This window comes from Cupressus sempervirens, chromosome 3 (genome assembly GCF_028749045.1).
Source record: "Cupressus sempervirens isolate cs-2001-9-10 chromosome 3, ASM2874904v1, whole genome shotgun sequence".
NCBI lineage: Eukaryota > Viridiplantae > Streptophyta > Pinopsida > Cupressales > Cupressaceae > Cupressus > Cupressus sempervirens.
In genome coordinates, this window is record NC_143120.1 from 417056241 (window position 1) to 417078970 (window position 22730).

The 22730-nt window shown below is 36.0% G+C and overlaps 1 protein-coding gene across 2 annotated transcripts in view; it reads left to right on the forward strand.

Annotated features, from left to right (window-relative positions):
- The first annotated feature begins 743 nt into the window (after positions 1–743).
- LOC149566795 (RNA pseudouridine synthase 4, mitochondrial-like) overlaps positions 744–22730 on the forward strand; it is a 145731-nt gene continuing 123744 nt past the window's right edge. Inside the window, exon 1 of one of the 2 annotated variants that reach the window (XM_089820106.1) lies at positions 744–1173. In XM_089820106.1, the coding sequence (XP_089676232.1) occupies positions 826–1173 (348 nt within the window). In that variant the 5' untranslated portion in view covers positions 744–825. The remainder of the gene's footprint in view (positions 1174–22730) is intronic. The other variant, XM_089820107.1, reaches the window with a different exon arrangement.

Consider the following 22730-nt stretch of genomic DNA (forward strand, 5'->3'; position numbering starts at 1 on the left):
AACCATCACTTAAATTTTAAAAATAAGCATTGAAAAAAACAGGGGGCTTAAATAAGCAGTGGCTGCTTATTGAAAAAATGACAAATGACACCACAAAATATTTTCCCTCTCTTTTATTTCTCCTCTTGTTTCTCAATACATTTTTTTGAGAATTTTTATTATCAAAATTTTATTAATACATTCTATTTATATTTGTCAAAAAATAAGCAGCAACAAAAATAAATAAGCATGGGGCTACTAGCTCCACAAATTGCTGCTAGAAAGGTTGAGCCAAAATAAGCTTAGCAGCAACATTAAGACCTGCCCTTAGAGTGAAAATAGCATAAGATTTTAAATTTATTAATTAGCTTTAATGGAAAAACAAAGGAATTGTTGACACGTGGCAACAAATTCCCTAAGCTTGTGGGGCTACTTGTAGCTCTAGGACATTTTCACACACTCAAATTGGGCAACGTCTATACAGCCACAAAAATGCACTTCCATACGAAGGAGAGGACTTAGTTAATTTTTAAAAAGTTAGAAAAAGCAATGTAAAGGAAGTGCATTTTGGTGGCTGTATAGCCATGGGCCTCAAATTGAGCAAGCTAAAAAGTGGAGCTCCAATTTTGCTGGAAAAGATTATGAATAAACCTTTAGCCCCCAATTCTTTTTTTCATCATGAAATCACCCGCTCCAAAAAAACAAAAAAAAAAAACAAAACTATAACGAAGCCCCCTCCATGGGACCCCTGCCTAAATGTGCATATGCAGGTGGACCATGCCTCTCGTTTGGCCATGCAAAATTCAAATTCGTGGGTAGGAGCCGTCTAGAGTTTGAAGAACCTAAATGGCTCTGGGGCGGGTCTGTTCTTCATCAGCGTACCTTCTCTCTGTGTTGCGTTCAGCCAAAGGTGGAGGAAGTGGCTATCAAAATGCATTGAAGGAGCGGCTTCATTCCATACCGTTCTCCACCTCCATCACTCGCAACGAAGATGCAGAAGAAAAGGGTTCGAGAGGATGGCTGACACTTCCACCTTTTATTTCAACAGTGGATAGTACAGCGCTTGGGAAGCATTTGATCAACTCTTCTTCGAACAGCCCCACGCCATCACCGACCACAGCTCTCAAATGGGTAGCGCAATGTTGCCCTCACATACCTTATACCCTTATTCAGAAGCTGTTTCGTCTGCGACAGGCAAGGAGAGCTACCCGACCTTCAATTCCTTTAATTTTCCAATAATTCATTTGAAACTCATCAGTTCTAAATTCTCTTTTTCTGAATTTCAATTGCGTCGAGTAGAAGCCACTAGGCCTCGATTTCCTTTTTCAGGAAGTTGGTTGGCCGACATTCCTAAATTTAACACCATTCCAAAGCAGATGGGAGGGCTCTTTTATTCGCCCATTGATCTTTTGAATTGGTTATGCTCATCTCAACCACTAAATTATTACTGCTATTTGTTTTGAACATGGGAGGCTTCCTTGCGCTTTCCTTCTTGCACAAAAAATCATTGGAGTTTAAAAGTTTTCTGTTATTTTAAAAGATAAATCGAAGAAAAATTAAAATTCAATCCATATGAGAGATATTAGTCTTTTTATGTCTTTCTTTTCTTTTCTAAATTTGAAATATTCCTAAATTCAACGCCACTCTCACACATTGCTCTGCTTACTGGGCATTTTGGAACGTCGCTCTTTCGCTTGGAAACACCCCACGTCAATAACTCATCTATATCACCGGAAGATCAAATTCAATTGTGAATGCATCTGTCTCTCCAGGTTGCATTAACACCATGGCTTTTTACCCTCAGATACGACACACATTTTGGCTGTAGGTGATTTTTGGGAGCTTTGGGGGTTTAAGATCAACTTGAACACTAACTAGTTATCTACTGTGTTACCATGAACATATTATAGAAAAAAATCATCAAACCATTACTAATCCATGAAAACAAAGAGAACATGGAATAAGAATCTTCTATTCATGTTGAGAAGGTCTTGTGCATATGTCTACGACTGTAATTACCCTGCTGGTTCAAACTTCTCTGCCAGTACTTTGCTATATTTTTTTGGAAGTTTTGAACTTTTTGCAATTTTTTGTGATTTAGGAATAATCGCTTTTTTGTAATTTTCAGGAATAAATAACAACAAACTTGAAATTGAGAAAATGCAACTCCAGAACTATACTCTTCAAACCTTTTTCACTGATTAGTTATGCAAATAATTTCAAAGCTAGAAATATATAAAATAAGCAACACTTTAGTATTTGGATATTTATGGAACCTGGAATAGTTTGTAATGTCGTTGAAAAAACCTCTATGTTGACTGCAATGGCCTGAATAGGACCTAAACTCTGACGTGGATGCTGGGAGAAAAAATGTGGGTCTTGTCCAAGCAATCAAGCCTCTATTTCCAAACACTGACTGTGGAATTGCAGCCCCACAAATAATTATGCTGCCACCTAATAAGCCTCTCACTTGCCATGGCATTCACTGGGAAATAATGTCGACCCTGGATATTGTAGCCGCCCTTGTAATGGCACCACGGCAGCCAATAGAAATGTTGACTGCCTCTGTTATTGCTATGATCTACTGTTTATTACCAAATGCTGCCTCTCTATAAATCCTTGAAAGGAACATTGGGTGTCTCACCAATTTCGGGCACAAACTTAAACACAGGAATGACCAGGCACAATTCACTGATGTATTGCAACCAGTCCAAAGTGCATTTATGCTGAAGAATTCACAATTCTTTCGGCGCAAAATCTCTCAAAACCCTTCAATTTACCAATTCACAAATTCATCAAAAGAATACATGCAAGAATAGAGCTGGTTCAATTGTCTTCTGTCTTTATAATTCACACTTGCCAAATCTGACCAAGTAGCTTCTGTTTTACTCATCAAATGAATTTGAATCTATATTTGCCTTTGTTATTTTACCTTAAGCTTCAATGTCACCTTTCAAACATCACGCACGGCATAGTATGAAGTTTGTATTGTTAATTTCTTTTTCTCGGTAATTGTTGTGTCACTTTTGACTGGAGCTTTGAAACAGTGGGGTCACATATGGGGGACCCCATCTCCGTGGTGATTACATTGCATTGACACTTTTTGACAAGAATGCCTTGCTAGATATATGCACTCATTACACTCCGATATTTTAAATTCCCAAACACTCCACATGTCAGCAGCAGCAACCCTGAAACAACTTATCACTCCAAACACCACTCCAAGTGTCAACAGTTGCACCCTGGATACACCTTATCACTCCAATTGTCAACAACGACACCCTTGATACACTTTGTAACTCTCAACCATCAACCACACCAACACCATATAAGCTTCCTGCCACCATAAGCCTTTCCTCCTCAAAGATTAGCTGCAAATCAACGATCCGCCTGAGCCAAACAACCTGTCAAGCAGCTACAAACCTTGCAGTACCTGCTTGGTCCACCTGGCCCACACACGCGTGAGGGATCCACTACCTCAAGTGTGCATAAGGCAGACACACTGAGAAAGAAGATCACCATACGGGCATGAACACCTGTGAGCAGCCAAGAAACAAGTAAAAGCATTCGTAGTCAGCACGTCAACAAACATCCAGGGAATTGAACATGGGACACCCGTCACAACAAGGGATTGCAACACCGTTGCGCTGTGGGCTCATGCCCATATTGTTAATTTTTTGAACGAGAAGAAGATATGGAGTTATAATCGCAACATAAACACACAACACAAACTAGATATCCTGGGAAAAACCCTCCTTAGCGAGGGAAATAACCTAGCCCACTAAAATCAATTGTTTTATTGAAATTCTCAAAATTAAATACTCTTAGGTTCTCAAAACTTAGAGTTCTTATAATAACATATTGCTTGAACAAACTTATGACAAAGTGAGTGATCTTGTTATACTTATGTAGAATATGACTATAAATGACCAAACTTACAAGGGGAGAGGACATAGTGGTTGAGCACCCTAACTTTGCGCTTCTCAAAATCCCATGTGGAAATTTCAAATCACTCCCATTCTTTGATAGTAGCTTACTTGGCAAGTCCCCTGCTTATAACTAAGGTTTTAGAGCCACATCATCAAATATGATGCCACATCAGCATGCTTTTTGCCAAGGTGTCCAAAACAGACCCAAAAAAAAGTGAGACCAATCATAGTGCATTGGAGACCCCGATACTTGTGCAGCTGATGTGGCATCCAACTAGTGGTTGTTTTTGGGAAAAGGGACACTTTTCATTCAATTATGGGTAGTCATCATAAGCAAGAACAACTTTAAAGTCACAACTATTGGTACAATCTTGTCCAAGATGTTGGATATTAAATCAACGAGTGTGGTGTTAAGTTAATAACTCCTATCACAACCATTGGAACACACCCAACTACTGGGTCCTCTCCCCTATTTTAGGAACTCATTACAGAATGGTAATAAAGGATGCTGCAATCACAATTATCAACCAAAACCTGTAGGTTGATATCACCGAAAATCACATTTCTACAAAACAAGTATCAACAGAACGCATGAACAAAATAATTAATTTTTATATGTGAAACTTCGAACCAAATAGAATGGAAGGATGTCGATAGAATTGAGACTCCCACAAGAGACTTCTTGATTTCCATACTCGAACATGGTCCTTCATTATTATAATATTTGGCGTTTAATAAAGTATATATGCTCAGTTGACTCATCGTCATATAAGACAAGTTGATTAAACAATTTGACTAAGTTTATATTGAGTTGGCAGCCATGATGGATAAATAAGAATGCAAACCGACTATGAATAGAGCTGCTGTCAACAAGAAGAGGCCACAAGACAAAAGAGAATATAAATTGAATATGTATAAAACCACCATTGACTACTAGATAATATTAAGTTTGAACTGCCATGACACCAGATGAAGATGACAAGAAGTCCACGAGAACTCTGAGGAAAGAACGCCGTCTCAGCTTATTGAACAAAAAGCATTAGAAAAACACATAATAGTGATGTAGGATCGAACAACAACAAGCGAGAATAACCAATCGAACAGGGAAAATACAAAATTTCAGAGCTGATCATGAAAATATATTTTTCGCAGCTACGCCAAACTTCAGCATTCCCTCTTAGCAAGAGAGAGATCTTAAGAGTACCTTCTTATTGTCAATGTTGGTGTAGCTATGAGAGAAATCATTCTACTGGAATTGCAACTAAGGTTTCTCAAAGATTGCAAAGTTGAGCTTGACTTAGTCTCAGAGGTAGCATGTATTGCAATAGGTGTATCATCTTCTCCTCTTAACCATCACCATCCAGCTGAGACGACGTGTGTTTTCCCTCTTCATGTTCGTGCAGCTCTTTAGTGATCAATGTTTCTTCCTATATTATTCTCACCTTCCTCTTCCTGGAGTTACGATGACTTGGCACCTTTTATGTATTGTTGTCGGGCCCAAGATGCATGTTATAAAAAAGCTTTTTGAAGAATTTTCTTTTTCTATGTAACCATCGACTCTTGGCAGCTTGTATGAGCATCTTCAGTTTTGACGGCATTTCTATGATTGACAAGATGCAGTAGCAATAATGACATTTGGCTCATTCTTTTGGGAAGTAAAAACTAAATGCAAGCATTATCATATGGAAGGGGGTGTGCAGTGTCAGTGCATTGTATGAGTGAGCAGTTTGATATTTTTCGTCCAGCAGTGTTGGTTTGTGGTTGTTCAGTCAAACATATGTTGTTACATCTAAACCCATCGACGAAGTCATTGTCTCTTGTTTTATATCTGTTGATTACGGTAGGATTATGGAAAATTATTTGAAGAGTCTTCTGATGGTTGCTATAGCTAGAACGTTATATGTTTGAGAGTTATTTTTATGATCGGAAGATGATCAAATTATGATGGTGAATCATTCTTTAGCTTATGTGATGCAAGCTACAGAATTCTTCTTGTGGTCAAACTATGTATATGAGGTATATTGCTTGATTATTAAGAGTTAACAATCACTGATTAGACTATATTCTAATCAACTTGAGAACTTTGTATCCGAGTCTTTGAATTTTCAATCAAGAGAATCTTTTCTGGGTGTGGCCGGGTTTTTCCAGGGTACATAATTGTATTAGTTGTGCATATGCTTTTCTGATTTGTTATATATTGCATTTATATTATTCTGGTTTAAAAATTTAACACTTATGACAAGTGCCCATGACTGTAATCAACAATTATGGCAATAGAAATCTCATTATAGATTTAACAGACATGTTATCTCAGCATAACAATGAACTAATTGGTATCTCATTATAACACGAAATAAATTGTTATCTCATTATAACAATAAACAAATTTAATCCAAAATAATATTCACCATAGCTGCTTGTAGAGGGTGATGAATAGTGATAAGACAAAGAAGCACACACATAAAGTCCAATATTTTGAAACTTAGAGCTCAGAAATCAGTAATGATCAGCAGCAACAAGAATAGAGCTCAAAACTGAAATATTGAACACTAGAAATATCCTGGGAAAACCCTTCGAGAATGAAGGGAAAAACCCAGCTACACAACAAAATATATCTTTATTGATAATAAAAATTCAAGTGTACAATGCCTATCACTTAATGCGATATATATAACAAAAGAAGAGACTCTTCACATTATAACCAAAGGTCTCTTGAGATTCTTATAACTCCTATAATTAAATATGACTCTTCGAATATTCATGCCTCAATGCATGAGAATGACACATGTCATTTACATTTAATGTTACAAATTAAAACTTAAGTGTCTTTTTTAGCTGAACATAACAATAACGGTAATAACGTTCATATTTCTATAGATAAAGATCTCTATCGTAGCTACCATCTTCAACACTACCTCTTAGCCAGAGAGAGATCTTTAGCTGAACAATTACACAAGACTGCAACCAAAATGTTAATGATGAAATTTTATCCCATATATCCTATTAGATTCATGGAAAACTATAACAATCAATCATATTCATGGAAAACTATAACAATCAATCATATTCATGGAATCGCTTAACATGAAACCTTGTAACAATTAATCACATTCATGGAATCTCTCAACATGAAAACCTGTAACAATTAATCACATTCATGGAATCACTCAACATGAAACTTGTAACAATCAATCATATTCATGGAATCACTCAACATGAAAAGATTTGCAAGACTCACAGCTAAGCCTTTGTTCACGGACTCTCTCAACGTGAATTGTCATGGAATCTCTCAACATGACATTCAACTCTCATCACAGAATCTCTCAACGTGATGACATCATGGACTCTCTCAACATGATGTTCACTATCGCATAGTGAAAGAGTTATCATAGCTGATCTTACAATCTCATTTGTTTACCCAAGAATAGAAATGGACATTATAAAAACTTAGTTCCATTTAAGTCTCAAATTTTACAACTACTATAAGTATCACAAGCATAAGAGTGAAGGGGATTCCATAGACACTCCCTCTTAATTATGAAGCTTCCCTCTGAAGCGAAAAATTTCCTCTAAAGCTCAACATCTCCCTCTGGAGCTATAATCCTTATCTTGTTGCATCCTGCAACCAAGAGAAATTATTATAATCAACTATCAATGCTAAACATAATCTCATTTTTTAAAGCATATAACCATAAATACTCATCTTTTTGTGGTCTAATCTCAATAAACACACATACACAACAGAGGTTCAGAATAATTTCCGTAATCTCATAGCGTCAATATATTTATAAGAATATAATATCAACATCACAATAATATTAAAGTCATTATAAAGATAACAAAGAAAACCTCCCTCAAAAATCATAAGCTCCCTCTGAGACTTATATTTGCAGCAAATGTAAGTTCTAGTTGCTTTCATAGAACCACTACATGAAATAAACCAAGCATATTGTTCGAGAACCTGAAAAGACTCCCTCTAGAGCTGAAAAGACTGTCTCTGAATATGATCTTCCCTTTTTTAATAAAGATATGCATTAATCTCTCATCACTTCATTGCTCTTTCTTATGCAAATTTACCAATGTTTTCAAGCAAGATATCCTCACGTAGGACACCTGACATTTTACGATATGAACTTCTTGATCTGCCAAACTTATCAGAAATTTCCTGCACATCCAATTACATGCACTACACCGGCTCTTCTCGAGCCCCACATGCCTTTTCCTGAATATCCTTTGCAACCAATGCAATCTTGTTGCTTCCCAAAACAAGAAAGAGACATTGCAAAAGATAAATGCAAATCTTCTTGAAGTCATTCCCGCAGAAGCTGAAGAAAGAATAGATGAAGCATCACAGTAGTTATGATTGGAAATTCAGGAGTTACGAATGCAAGAACCATAGTAAAGATGTCAGTTACAAAAATATAAAAAATAAATGAAAAGGTTAGGGCTTCTGCCCCCATGACTAATCTTGTCATACGAAGATGCATTGAAAAGAAGCTTCATCTTGGCCTCTATGCAAAGTCAAAAATCAGCGCCCTTGTGAATATGAAGCATACTAACCCAATAAAATAAGACATAAATTACTTCAGCAAACAGAGAAGATAAATAGAAACGCCCCTGTCAATAATTTCCCTCCAATAAAAAGAAGTCACATGATGACGTGACGTTATATGGAGAAAAATCACAATATTAAATGAAATTGAGAAATGTCGAAGGAGCAGAGTAGCCTTCCGACTCAGCCTCAACTTCAAAAAGATATAGCCACACCACAAAATAGAGCATTTAAAAAATTCAATCACAACAATGCTTCACTTCTATACTCCAAAATGATCAAATTTGTAACCTTCAACAGACAACTTTAAATTCATATAATTAAAATTCGCAATGTCAGTTACCAAAAAACACCGTCGGTTTCCCTAAGCATCGAGCACTGTATCGCAACTCTAGCGTAGACACAAATTTTAAAGAGAGATAACCTGAAGATATTGATTACAAAGAGGTGGTACCAGTGTTTGATCCAAATTATAAAAATAAAATAAAATAAAAGAACTCCATAATTATTAGAGACAAAGATAAAAGAAAGCTTCCTAATCGATAATCAATCTGAGCATCATTTACACATATCTGCCCATGATAGATTAGATGGAAGGCACTGAACAACCTGACAACCTTGCTCTGATACCATGTCGAAACTTAGAGCCCAAAAATCAATAATGATCAACAACAACAAGAATAGAGCTCAAAACTGAAATAGTGAACACCAGAAATATCTTGGGAAAACCCTTCGAGAATGAAGGGAAAAACCCAGCCACACAACAAAATATATCTTTATTGATAATAAAAATTCAAGTGTAGAATGCCTATCGCTTAATGCGATATATATAACAAAAGAAGAGACTCTTCACATTATAACCGAAGGTCTCTTGAGATTCTTATAACTCCTATAATTAAATATGACTCTTCGAATATTCATGCCTCAATGCATGAGAATGACACATGGCATTTACATTTAATGTTACAAATTAAAACTCAAGTGTCTTTTTCAGCTGAACGTAACAATAATGGTAATAACGTTCATATTTCCAGAGATAAAGATCTCTATCGCAGCTACCATCTTCAACACAATATGCCTGTTTGTTGAGGGTGGATTCACCATGCCTACACTTAGAGGGTGAAAAATGAGGGCTTCACCTCAATCTTCTCCCAGAGAAGACTACATTTCCACCACGCCTACTCACAGAGATCCACCATGTCTACTTGCGGCAGGCAGAACGAGGGCTTACACCTCAGACTTCTTTAAAAAAAGAATGCACTTCCATCATGCCTACTTGCATAGGATGGAACAATGGATCTCATCTCGAAGTTCTCTCACAGAAAACTCATCATGGAATAAATCACTGTAGCTAAGACTCTTTCTCAAGAAGAACATCATTCTCCACAATGCCAAACTTATCCTGGAAGTAGTAGAACTTCACCCTAGGATGAGGCTTGATGAGAGTATCTAAAACCTACTCTTCAATAGAAATATACTTAAGCTCAATAGCTTTCCTTTGAATCATATCTCTGAGATAACGATATTTAATTTTTACATGTTTAGATCTGTCATGAAAAACATGGTTGACTGAAAGCTTTATACAACTTTGATTACCAGACATAATCATAGTAGGATCAGTAAGCTGAACAAATAAATCAGGAAGTAAATTGCGAAGCCACACAACTTCTTTTGCAGCCACATATGCTGCAACATAATCTTCTTCAACAATGCTTTGAGACACACAAGTTTGCTTCCTGCTGTACCAAGAAATCATAGTTGAACCCAAGCTGATACAACAACCAGAAGTACTCTTTCTATCTGGCACACACCCCGCCCAATCTGAGTTAGAGAAGCCTTTTAAAGTTAGCTCAACATTAGATGAAAACTTTAATCCATATCTCACTGTGCCATGAACATATCTCACAATATGTTTGGCTGCAACAAGATGAATCTGCCTGGTTCACACATAGATTGACTCAATGTGTTTATTGCATCACAAATATCAGGCCTTGTGTTAACTAAATACATTAAGGAATCAATTAGCTGCCCATACATGGCAGCATCAACCAAATCTGAAACAACTACATCCTCATGTAGTTTTTTTTCGGATTTGCTTCCATAGGAGTGACCATGGATTTACAACCTAGCATTCCAAATCTTTTAAAATATATCTATAGCATATTTACCTCGAGTTAAAATAATACCATTTGGATTTTGCCATATTTCAAGCCTAAGAAAATAATGATATAATCCAATATCGTTCAGTTCAAATTCTAATGAAGTTCACTCTTACAATCATCATCCCTAGTTTGAAATAAGTCATCAATATAGAGCACAAATATCAACACTTTGTTACCATTCATTTGGAAGTACAAAGTTGGATCAGTGTCACTCTTTTCAAAACCCAAACTTAGAAGATAGTTATCAATTCTTTCATACCAGTTCAAGGAGGTTGCTTGAGACCATCACAGCAGTTTTCAGCTTGCATACTTATGACTCTCTATCATGAATTACAAGTCCTTTAGGCTGTTAAATAAAGATTTCCTCTTCAATGATTCCATTTTAAAATGCTAATTTAACATCCATGTGATGAAGTTTCCAGCCCTTCACTACTGCAATAGCTATTATTGTTCTAATAGAAGAATAGTGAGCTACAATAGAAAAGGTTTCCTTATAATTTATGTCTTCCTTTTGAGAAAAACCTCTAGCAACAAATATGGCCTTATGTTTCTCTATACTACCATCAACAACATATTTAATTTAAATAACCATTTAGAAGAAATCGTAAATTTACCTTTTGGTCTTGAAACAACATCCCAAACATCAATTTTAAGTATAGATTGATACTCTTCCATCATTGTATCCTTCCAGATTTGCTGATTAGAAGCTTCTTCAACACTAGAAGGTTCTGAAGCAATTAGGTGACTCATTAATGCAACATAACCAACAAACTTGTGAGGTCTCTTACTTTCTCTAAAGTACTGCGAGGAGCTTCATTGTTTTCAGTTTCTTCCACAATGTCTCTAGCCCATTAAGGCGTTTTCTTATTGGCTGGAGTAACACTAGGACTTGCTGAAATATCAATGGGATTAGGAGGCTTAAATGAACTAGCATGAAACTGTGAGTCTGCAATCTCTCTCTGAATTTTTCAAGGTGATTCTGGATAAGCCTTAACACAATCTTGAGGGTTCTCAACATTTTCTTCATCATTTTGAGAACTAGAGTCTTTGGATAATTTGCAAACTACAAATTCATCAAATGTGACATCCTTTCTGATTTCAATTTGTTTTTTACCTGAGACATAAATTCTATATGCTTTTGAAGAATCACTATAGCGAACAAAAACTCCTTCTTTTCTAAAGGTTCTGATTTCGTCCTTTTCACTTTAGGAATGTGAATGTAAACTAGACAACCAAAAATTCTGAAATAACTAATGTCTAGTTCGATATCTGAGAATGCTTCTTCAAGGGTCATGTTTTCAAGGATTTGATGTGGACAACAATTCTGATAGTGAATTGCTGTCCAACAAGTTTCTGCCCATAGAAAAGTAAGAAGACCTTGATCATGAATCATTGCCTATTCTGCTTCAATAATTGTCCTATTCTTTCTTTCAGCCAAATCATTTTGTTGAGGATTGTAGGGAACACAAAACTCCCTCTTAATCCCAACTTCAATACAAAAATAACGAAAAATTCCAGACACATGCTCTCCACCATTATCTGATCTTAGAATCTTAATTCGTTTGTTAGACAAGTTTACAACCAAAGCTTTGAATTCTTTGAAATGAGACAGCACCTCGTCAGATTCCTTAGAATTAAGAAAATAGTTCCAACACTTGCGAGAGAAATCATCAATGAAAGGAATATGATACCAAGATCCACTAAGGGATGCAACGGACATTGGACCACATATATTTGAATATATAAGTTCTAGAATTTCTTTAGTTCTAGATTCAGTACTATGGAAAGTGCTCTTAATATTCTTACCTAGAGCTGATCCTTTGCACACTCCTCCATGATTCTGATTTAGTTTAGGAAGACCAAGAAAAACTTTTTCCATAGAGGTTAGAGTTTTGAGATTTAAATGCCCAAACCTCTTGTGCCGTAATTCACATGAATTAGACGAATTTGGAACAAGTGCATGAAGAGGACATGAAGAGGACGAGCTGAAAGTTTATAGAGGCTGTCACGACGAACTCCAATTTCACGTGCTGGATTAAAATTAGAATTCTCTTTCCATGCCAAAACTTTACCATCAACAAAGGCCTGGCATCCTTTATCTTCTATGTCTGATATCAAAATCAGATTTCTTTTTATACACGGAACAGATAACGTATCACTTAAATGAAGAGGAATACCAAAGTCCAGTTTAAAAGTAGAGCCAACACCTTTAACTAAGTAAGTAGCATCATCACCAATGATGACTTGCACGAGAGTTCTTTTCCTTCAAATCAAAGAGGTGTTCTTTCAATCCACTAATGTGACGGGATGCACCACTATCAATTAACCAAGTATCACTGTATGTAGGAATATTACTGAAAAGTTCAGAAACAAAAAGGAAACCTTCAGAGTGAAGGCAAAACTCCTATTGAGGAGAAGGATTTTCCACATTTGCAACAGTGGCACCATGAGAAAGTTTTGTTCTTACATTGCAATCTCTTGCAAAGTGACCAAATCTATCACACCTAAAACACTGAATGGAGATCAAAACTCGGTGCAAATAGAAGCCATCACTAAGGAGCTAGAAGTCACAGAGGAAAGCCTCGAGCTTGTTGATGTAGATGAGAAATAAGTGGGGGAGAGGAGACAACCCTGCTACACCCCAATAGTACTCTGAATGGTGTTTGATATTTCCTAAGGAGTTATTATGGTAAAATAATGAATGTGTTATTAAACAAATATCATGAATGGTCTATATATACAAGATACAAGATAATGTTTCTATAACAAACAAGAGAGAGGAAATAGAAACATTCTTGTAGAGTGAAAAAGAAAGTTTCCATAACGAACAAAAAGAGTTTATGGAAATGTTACAAAAAGAGTGACTATTAGAAAAAGATGAAAGAGAGTAAATAGAAACTATCTAATACTGTAATACACTACCTTAATGGTAAATCTATCTTTAAAAAACATAAATTTGTATGTCCTCAAAAAGTGTAAAAGGTAGCCTTAGGTCGATGAGAGAGGTTTGCATGTTCTGCAATGTTGGTCTATGGTAGCATTGACTATGGTAGGACGAGTCTTGGTATGTAGAAGAAGCGCCTCAAGGCAACAATGATCATCATTCTCTGTGTCCAAGTGTTGTAGTTCTTTTCGTTGAAACACTGATTGCCTTCCAGCATGAGACTGGTGAGAGATGCCATTGCACGTTTTTCAATGGAGCATGAAAAATCTGAAATGACACGCACTTCGAGACAGACTGATGGAAGACCAAAAAATTTGAAGAAACACGCAAATAAGAGCTCAAAATACCCACAAAGAATCTGAAATTAAGTTTTGAATCTGTCAGCTCAAAATTTGAGTCACAAAAAATGATGCACCCAAGAAAAATATAGATCAACCCAATTAAGATCTGCAAAAACCTATCAAGAATTTGCAAAAGTTATTAAAACCAGCACGAAAAAAGAGAGTTTCGAAAGAAACCCTAGCCATTTAAAAAAACCAAAACATGGCAGATTGGACTATAAAAAACAGTGGAAATCGAAACCATTGGACAAAAAGCAGAGGCAGAGGGTTTAAAACACCCTAGACGCTGCCCTTTGCAGAGAATGTGCAGCAAAAGTCAGCTCGAAAATGCCCAAAAAGAAGGCCACGAAATTGCAGAAAAAAAGTGGACGCCCAATCCCTAGTCAGGTTTGGAGGAAAAAAAAAGATGCAAATGTTGAACACACTCAGAGAAATATTTCAAAAATTTTGAACTAATAATTCCAAAAAAAAAAAAAAAAATCTTTCGAAGAGGCCAGGAATTTTCTCTGTTACCATATTATGGTAAAATAACAAATGTGTTATTAAACAAAGATCATGAATGATCTATATATACAAGATACAAGAGAATGTTTCTATAATGAACAAGAGAGAGGAAATAGAAACATTCTTGTGGAGTGAAAAAGAAGGCTTCCATAACGAACAGAAGGAGCTTATGAAAACATTACAAAAAGAGTGACCATAAGAAAAAGATGGAAGATAGAGTAAATAGAAACTATCAAATATCGTAATAAGAGTCCTAAACTGACCAATCGCATTCTCATATAATCTCATAATGGTGTTCAAAAGATTCTTCGAGATTATGATGTCTCTAAGTCTCTAAAACAAAGGCGAGTGAGGGACATAATCGAAGGCTTTGTGAAAGCCAACAAAGCAGTAGCAGACTTTTGTTGAATGGTAATGAGCCTCCTTAATGATAACACGAAGAGTCAAAATGTGATCTATTGTCTGAAAGTCAGCCTTGAACATGACCTGGCCCCTCGCATGGTATGCTACCTATCAAGCTCTCTCAAGAAAGTGGGGTGCAAAATGGTAGCATAGTGTTTGGTGAACATGTGTTTGATCATGACGGTTCTATACTTACCGGGTCCGAAGCCGACCTGACCTTGTGTATCAGGTGAATAATGTGCTGTGATTGAGAAAGGGGAAATTCATGCAAACCATTTTGTTAAAGAGCATTGTGAAAAAAGAACCTGAGACCGAGAGATCCAACTTGAAGAGTGTTAAGTTTGTAGTTACAGTCAGATTGATATGACCATGAGTTTCATTATTGATGATAATATAAATATTTCTTTATATATATATATATATATATATATATATATATTACTTAGAGTTATATTATTTTATGCTAACTAATGATGTTTAAACCTTGGAGACATGTCTCTTTAGAGGACATGTCTCCTTCTCTCTTACTTATATGAGATCCAAATCTGCATTTGAAACATATCTATAACAATGGCAATATTATTACATTTGCAGACACGATCCATGTTACTTAACGTGGTATCAGAGCCAGGTTGCAAATATTTAGAAGTTTGCATGAACTCTCTAGTCGATGGAGCATTAACTTGTCTTACCTTTGTAGAAGAAAGAAATATCAGAGACCTTGAGGAGCTATGTTGTATATAGGCTTGAAAATGCTAGTCGGAGGTTCAACGTTTATGTTTTAACAGAAAATGACTCTTCAATGTCTACTATAGAGGTTGAGCACATATGTTTGAGCACATTCACGATAAGAAAAATAGAAACAAGAAAAGGAAATAAATGAACAGTGGCCTATATTGGCCAGACACACATCGATTAACAGGAAACTCCTGTGAAGAGGACTGTCAAATATCAAATATTAGAGGGAAGAATCATGAACATCACACAATATATTATAAGGGCAAGCCCTTCTAATCCGACTAGTCAAGGTATGAAATGAATAACAAAAATACATTAATGGATGGAGTGAGAAAGAAATCCAATCTAACCACAGGAGTATCAAGGAAGTTAAGAAATAATTAAATTAATCCATTGGGGAGCGTACCCTAAATTGATACAGTCTTACCCTCGTCAATATCATTGGCATCAGCCAACCTGCAAGTTTGTATGTGAAAATTATCTGGAGCTGTTTGTAATAAGTTCAACACAATAGAGATTTGAAGACTTTTGAATTGCAGCATATACGATATTTAACCTTCAGTATTGAGTTCGAATATATCATATGTAGTTAGAGTTTCAGCAGATAAATAGACTATCATTGTCTACATGACACATTGATATATACTGAAATATATGAAGGCATACATATTAGGTTGGACCTGTATAAAGTTACATATTAATATATTTCGGAGAAAGTAATTAAAATTCATTCCAAATGGGAAATAAAGAATAAGAAGTTGTTCAGTTTTCCACCAATCACCACAGATAAATTCCATTTGCTAAAGAGGCATTTTGCCTTATCTAAGTTGGCTGAATGAATGATATCACCAATTATAGACCCGTCGATGAGAAGAGGCATCGACCAAGAAAATAATCAACTACTATCATGGATGCGACTGAAATCATGGTGTTTATTCATTCTGTCAGCATCCCATTTTCTCTTGGTCAATGACACACCAAAGGGAAAGATTTTGAATACGAAACTTTTGTCAATCTAAACTTAAAAAGAAAATGGAGCAAAATGTTAGGTGAGGAGAGTTACATGCTATTCCAAATGAGTGAATAATAAAATGGTTTGATATCAAGTGTGCCTGGGCAAAAAGTCTTGCGATGACAGCGTTCAATTTAACGAAATGAAGCTGGTTGAGATTTAATATGGCAAAAGAGGTGGTCAACTTGGTTGGAAAGACATTGGCTCTTTGCTCTAGCCCTTGCGTCACTCCTCCTCGCCTTGCCTTGTAAAGACTCTAAGCTTTTCCTAGCATAGAGATTCCAAACTAATGAGAAACTAAGTTGGAAGCCTATGTTCCACTCTTCATTAGTGTATGTGACCAACCATCAAAAGTACACGTATAATACCGATGTGAAGGAAGAAATCTAAAATAAATATACCGTTTAATATATAAAGGGCAATACGGAATGAAGAGTAAGGCTTCATAAATTAAGGGTGGCTTAAGCATATTACCACCTTACCGATCGATTGTCCCACGTAGATACCACCTCGTGTTAGAGTGGAACAATTTTGAAATCAGTGGCTCCCTACCACTTGATACATATATATTGATATTTGCAATCTCGTGAAATAATTGACACTACATATAAGAAGCCCAAAGGAACACGTGGAGATATAATAAGGTAAAAATAAAGATATATCAAACATAAATCCTTTCCATGACTGCATGCATTGAGAAGGTAATACTCATGTAAGTACTATTTGTCTATTTTATTAATTAAATGAATTCTAGACTATTAAATATATTTGGTAATGGTAAAAGGATTATATATTTAGAAATATAGATGTATAATAGGTTGAATATATGTAGATATTCAAAGCATACATTTAAATTATATATTTATATTATTATGCAGAATTATTTATTATCTTTGATTATTTTATTTAACTAATCAATGAAGTCTCTCTCTTATCTATATTTTTGTATATACTATAAGAGCTATGTGCCTTGATCTATTCCTCCCAGAATGTTGTTTTAGGAAGAAAAAGATTGAAATTTAGAGGGAGACTGACAATTGAAGCAACCTTAAAAGAGAGGGAGCATATAGAGGATATGATTCAGTCAACCTTTGGTGATCTTGATCATATTAATTCAGAGGGAGTAAACCACATTGTGATAGATTCACCAATGATACAAATACAAAGTACAAGATGTGCATAATATAGTTTTAATCAAAAGATCAAACAAATACCTTTTGCATAAACAAAGGAAAATTGAGTTGTTGTGAGACGTTAATGAAGTTCTAAGAATTCATTTGAACTATCTACGAGTCTCTCTTTGATGAATAAAGCTCAACATATGAGTTGTAGATTCATTCATATGGAAAAAACATACTCAATCCAGATATTGGCGTATAGTGGACGAGTTTGAGAATGGAAAGACATATTCACTTCTACTATTAAGCTAAATGAATGTTTGGATTTTCAATGAATAAAAAGAGCAAGTTAGAACTTAGAAAAGAGTTGTCATATTTGATACAAAATTGTTCAACATTATAAGCATGATTGGAAATTTTACATTGTGGGGGGAATAATAGTCAATGTTCCATTCCCATTTTTAGAGGGGAGATGTTCCATTCTCAAATAATCTAAGAGGAAAATTCTGAATCTTCATGTGTAGATAAGTATTCTTATTTTTGACATTTATCTCTCTCTTATTTGTAATTTCTATATATACTATAAAGTTTATTTTCCTTGATCTTTTCCTTTATGGCTGAGGATGTTCTTATAGGAAAAGAAAGTTGGTACTTTAAACATGCTACCAGATATTGTGCAGACTCAACCTAACGATAGTAGCTCCAAAGATCCTGATGATCAAGATGGATAAAATGAGGCTCTCATTTGTGATGATTAAGATTATGAGAGTCTTCTACATTGAGAGGGAGTATGACACTTCTTCGAAGGCAATGCAGGAGCTTAGAAGATTGATGCTCAGAGGGAGTCTAGAAATACATGTGGGTGACTGCATGATGTTGTTGGGCCTACTCCTATGTATATCATGAGGAAGTGATGACTTATCACCAGGAAATCAAAAAATTGATATCAGATTCAAAGTGAGTTCGACAGGCATCCTTGGGTAAAGAAAGTTTTTGAGGAAGTAACTAGAGGACCCGACTCCGAGTATACATATTCAGAGGGAGAAAGTTTGAGATGCAATCCTTCGTAGATGATATCTTTCTATGAGGTAAAGTTCTAAGAGAAAGCCTTCGCGATGCACTCTTCTCTATGGGAGAGAAGTCTGAGGTGAAACCCCTTTGTTCCACCCTCTAGTAGCAACTATGGGTGGTCCACCCTCTGACTTGGTTCATGGTGGATATCATGTTAGTTACTACATGATGCTTTGTAGTTATGTCATGAAAGATGACGATCTTTCATTGTTGTATATATTTAGAGGGGAGTTCTTGAAAGGTGACAATCTTAATAATAATTGGACCTGTTATCATAACAAACTACATTAAGTTGTTGTTCCGGTGTGGCAGAAGTTATGATAATGAACAAAAGGTAACTATTGTAAGGTGACGATCTTATCAATAGATGACTAACCTTTTAATACTAAAAAGTATTGAAGGTTATTGGTGTCATTGTTATAGGTCGGATTCTGCTGGACACATTGATATCCATCATGATATAGGCCGGATCTTGCCGGAGATCATGAAAATTATTGGTGTCATTGTTATAGGCCGGATTTTGTTGGACATATTGATATCCATCATGATTATAGGCTGAATCTTGACGGACATCATGAAAATTATTGGTGTCATTGTTATAGGCCGAATTCTGTCGGACACATTGATATCCATCATGATTATAGGCCGAATCTTGTCGACCATCATTAAAATTATTGGTGTCATTGTTATAGGCCGAATTTTGCCGGACACATTGATATCCATCATGGTTATTAGGCTGGATTTTGTTGGAAACCATGAAAATTGTTATGGTTCTTCGAGCCGGATATTGTTGAACACCATAATTTAAATCTATTATAGACCACACTTAAAGTGGTATTCAAACTTATATTAAAGTTATAGTATTTGCTTAATTTCCCTCCTTGCTAAAAGGAAAAGTGTTGAGAAATTTAGTCTTATTATGAATTGTAGCAAATTCTATATATAATATATGTGTGTGTTGATGGATTTATGTTGATATCCTTAAATATGCCATTCTGGGAATATCATACTAAGATGATATCTCTTTGTATACTCAAGAACATAATATGTTTTGTATCAATCCTTCCTAACTAAGAGGGAGTGTTAAGTTTGTAGTTACAGTCAGATTGATATGACCATGAGTTTCATTATTGATGATAATATAAATTTTCTTTATATATATTATATATAATATATAATATATATATTACATATATCATATTATATTAATTATATATATATATATATATATATATATATATATATATATATATATTATCCATATGGTTAGTTATATTATTTTATACCAACTAATGATGTTTAAACCTTGGAGACATGTCTCTTCAAAGGACACGTCTCCTTTTCTCATACTTATATGAGATCCAAATCTGCATTTGAAACATATCTATAACAATGGCAATATTATTACATTTGCAGACATGATCCATGTTACTTAACAAAGAGTTCCACTTAGAACCCTTCCTCATTGAATGCTTTGCTACTACTCATGCATCTAACAACCTAATAGATGTTGCTGAAGGTGAAGAGATGGCAATGAGAAGGGGGGTGAGATGGAAGGGGGTATGGTTGGGGATACTGTAAAGGGTGGAGGTATGGGAGACCAATAAGCCAAAATCTAGAGTGGAGGGGGTGGGGTGTTGCGGAAAAGAAGGCTATGCCAAACAAGTTTCAGGGACTGTTGGAGGGAGGCACACTAAGGGATCTACAATGTAAGAGAAAGAATAAGTGCTTCTTAGAACGAAGGAGGCCTCAACTGGGGGAACAAATGGCCCTAGGAGGAGAAGGTGGTACATACCGAGCGGTGGAAGGATTTACTATCCTCATTGTACCATTGAGGGGGTAGCACGAGAAAGAGGTGGTGCGGTGGGGGAAGGAGAGGACAACAAACTCATAGTTTGTAGAGGCAATATGGTCAAACATGGTAGAGGCACAACTAGTGTTGGTGAGGGGCGTATGCGGAAGGGACCATGTGAGGTGGGATGTGAAAAGGTCATGATCAACATTTGTGAAGAAAAGAGAGTGCAAGTGGGAGATGGCATTTGGGGGCAGGGGTGGGGGAGGCAAAGAGGTGAGGCTGAGGGCAGAGTGATTAGTCATGGGGAGACAACAGATGGAGAAGTGACCAATGGAGAGGATGGAGGAGTTGTAAGAGAGGGTGTAGTTGACCATGCTAGCCCCTCGCAGTGGGGCCAACAAGTGAAGTTGGAAGTAGGAAAGCAGGGGAGCTTGTTTAGGATCACGAGGTTCAAGGATTCATAAAGCTAAAGAAGGTGTCAGCTATACTATGTTAGGGGGCCATCATTGTTGTCGGAGGAGCGCGAGACCCAGAAAAAACCAAGTCAGACTTCAAGGTATAGATAGAGTCAGTCACCTAATCATGCAGGGGGGTCTAAAGATCTCTGGTGCGAGCATTAAAGTTCCCCAAAATGATGATATCACTCATAGCTGAAAACCTTCTAATGCAATCATGTAAGTTCCTAGAGGGATCCCCCTCCACCATACTATTGAAAGTATAGGGGAAGTGGTTGGCGAAAAATAGTAGACAACAATGATGATATCCCTAATAAAGGAATCCCTTAACCTAATATAGATCCACGTGAATCTAGCCAAACTATCTAAGTACACAATAGAAGCCGCTCTGAAAAGGTGATCCTTGACAAGGCACACTGATCCCACCATAAATCCTCACCTCTTCTTTGAAAGTAGACAACCGTTGAAACCCCAAGATAATGGGAAGAGAGGGGAGGAGACTCTTATGAGTCTTTTTAACTAGAACAATATCGGCAAAACCAATGGCATTTTGGAATAGACTTAACAAGGACCATAAGGTACCATTGCTGTTCTAGTAGTTGACAAGTAGGGAAACTCACACAGTCAATCGCGTGCCCAAACCTCTGCGAGCATCATGGGGCCACAATGGCTATTCTCGACTCCCAACCGAGGGAGGAGAATCACAAATGACGACATAGAGATTTTGGATGACGACCCACTTGCCAATACGTCTGGCCTCAACAACTAAGCTCCACAAGTGCTTCAAGTTTGTTACCTGTGATTTGGTGAGATCCTCATTAAGATAAATCTTAGTGGGAAGAGCAAATAGCTTCCTTGTCGTAAGAACCAACAAATGTTTGACATGTGTGAGGAACTTGAGGAAAAGAGCACCATCATGCCCAATCCATGCCTTTCAATAGTAATATTTGAAATATCAAGCTGATTGGTGAAAAATAAGTATCCCACAGTGATAGAATCTGTGGAGGGAGGGATGCTCAAAACCCATAGGTTGAGCTTGTTGAATAACATGGATCGTTTTCTACAAATGTACTAGCACGATCATTGTAATCAATATATTCCAAGTGCAGATTTGAAACTCATATAAATATGTCTCATGAAGAGACATGTCTCTATGGTGTAATCATCATTTAATAATATTGTATTAACATAAATAATAATAATATGTATAACAATATATATATATATATATATATATATATATATATATATATATATATATATATATATATATATATATATATATATATTGTAAAGTTTCTTACAATTTTATTGCAGGTATGAACACTATTGACAAAGGATAGATTTGCTCTAGAATCTGTTTATGTTAGTACAGAGATAACGGAGATAATTTAATGTTCTTGAACTAGAAATGTACTTCGACCCTTTAATGTGCTTGCATTAATTGATTTCAATGCCTTGTTTATTCGAGCGGATCAAGTATACATATCACAGAGGGGTGTGAGGGTGAATGGTCGGAGACATGACCATTCACCATCACACGGGTTCGGTGTTAACTAATCATGCTTCATTTGTTATAGACTTAACACAAGTCTAATAATGTATAACCAATCATTATGAACAACATCTCGATATAATATAGATCGATAGTGATCTAAAATCAAAGGAATCAAACTAAGTTTCGATCATGCCTAAATGATCTTAGACTATATATGAGATCATTGGTTT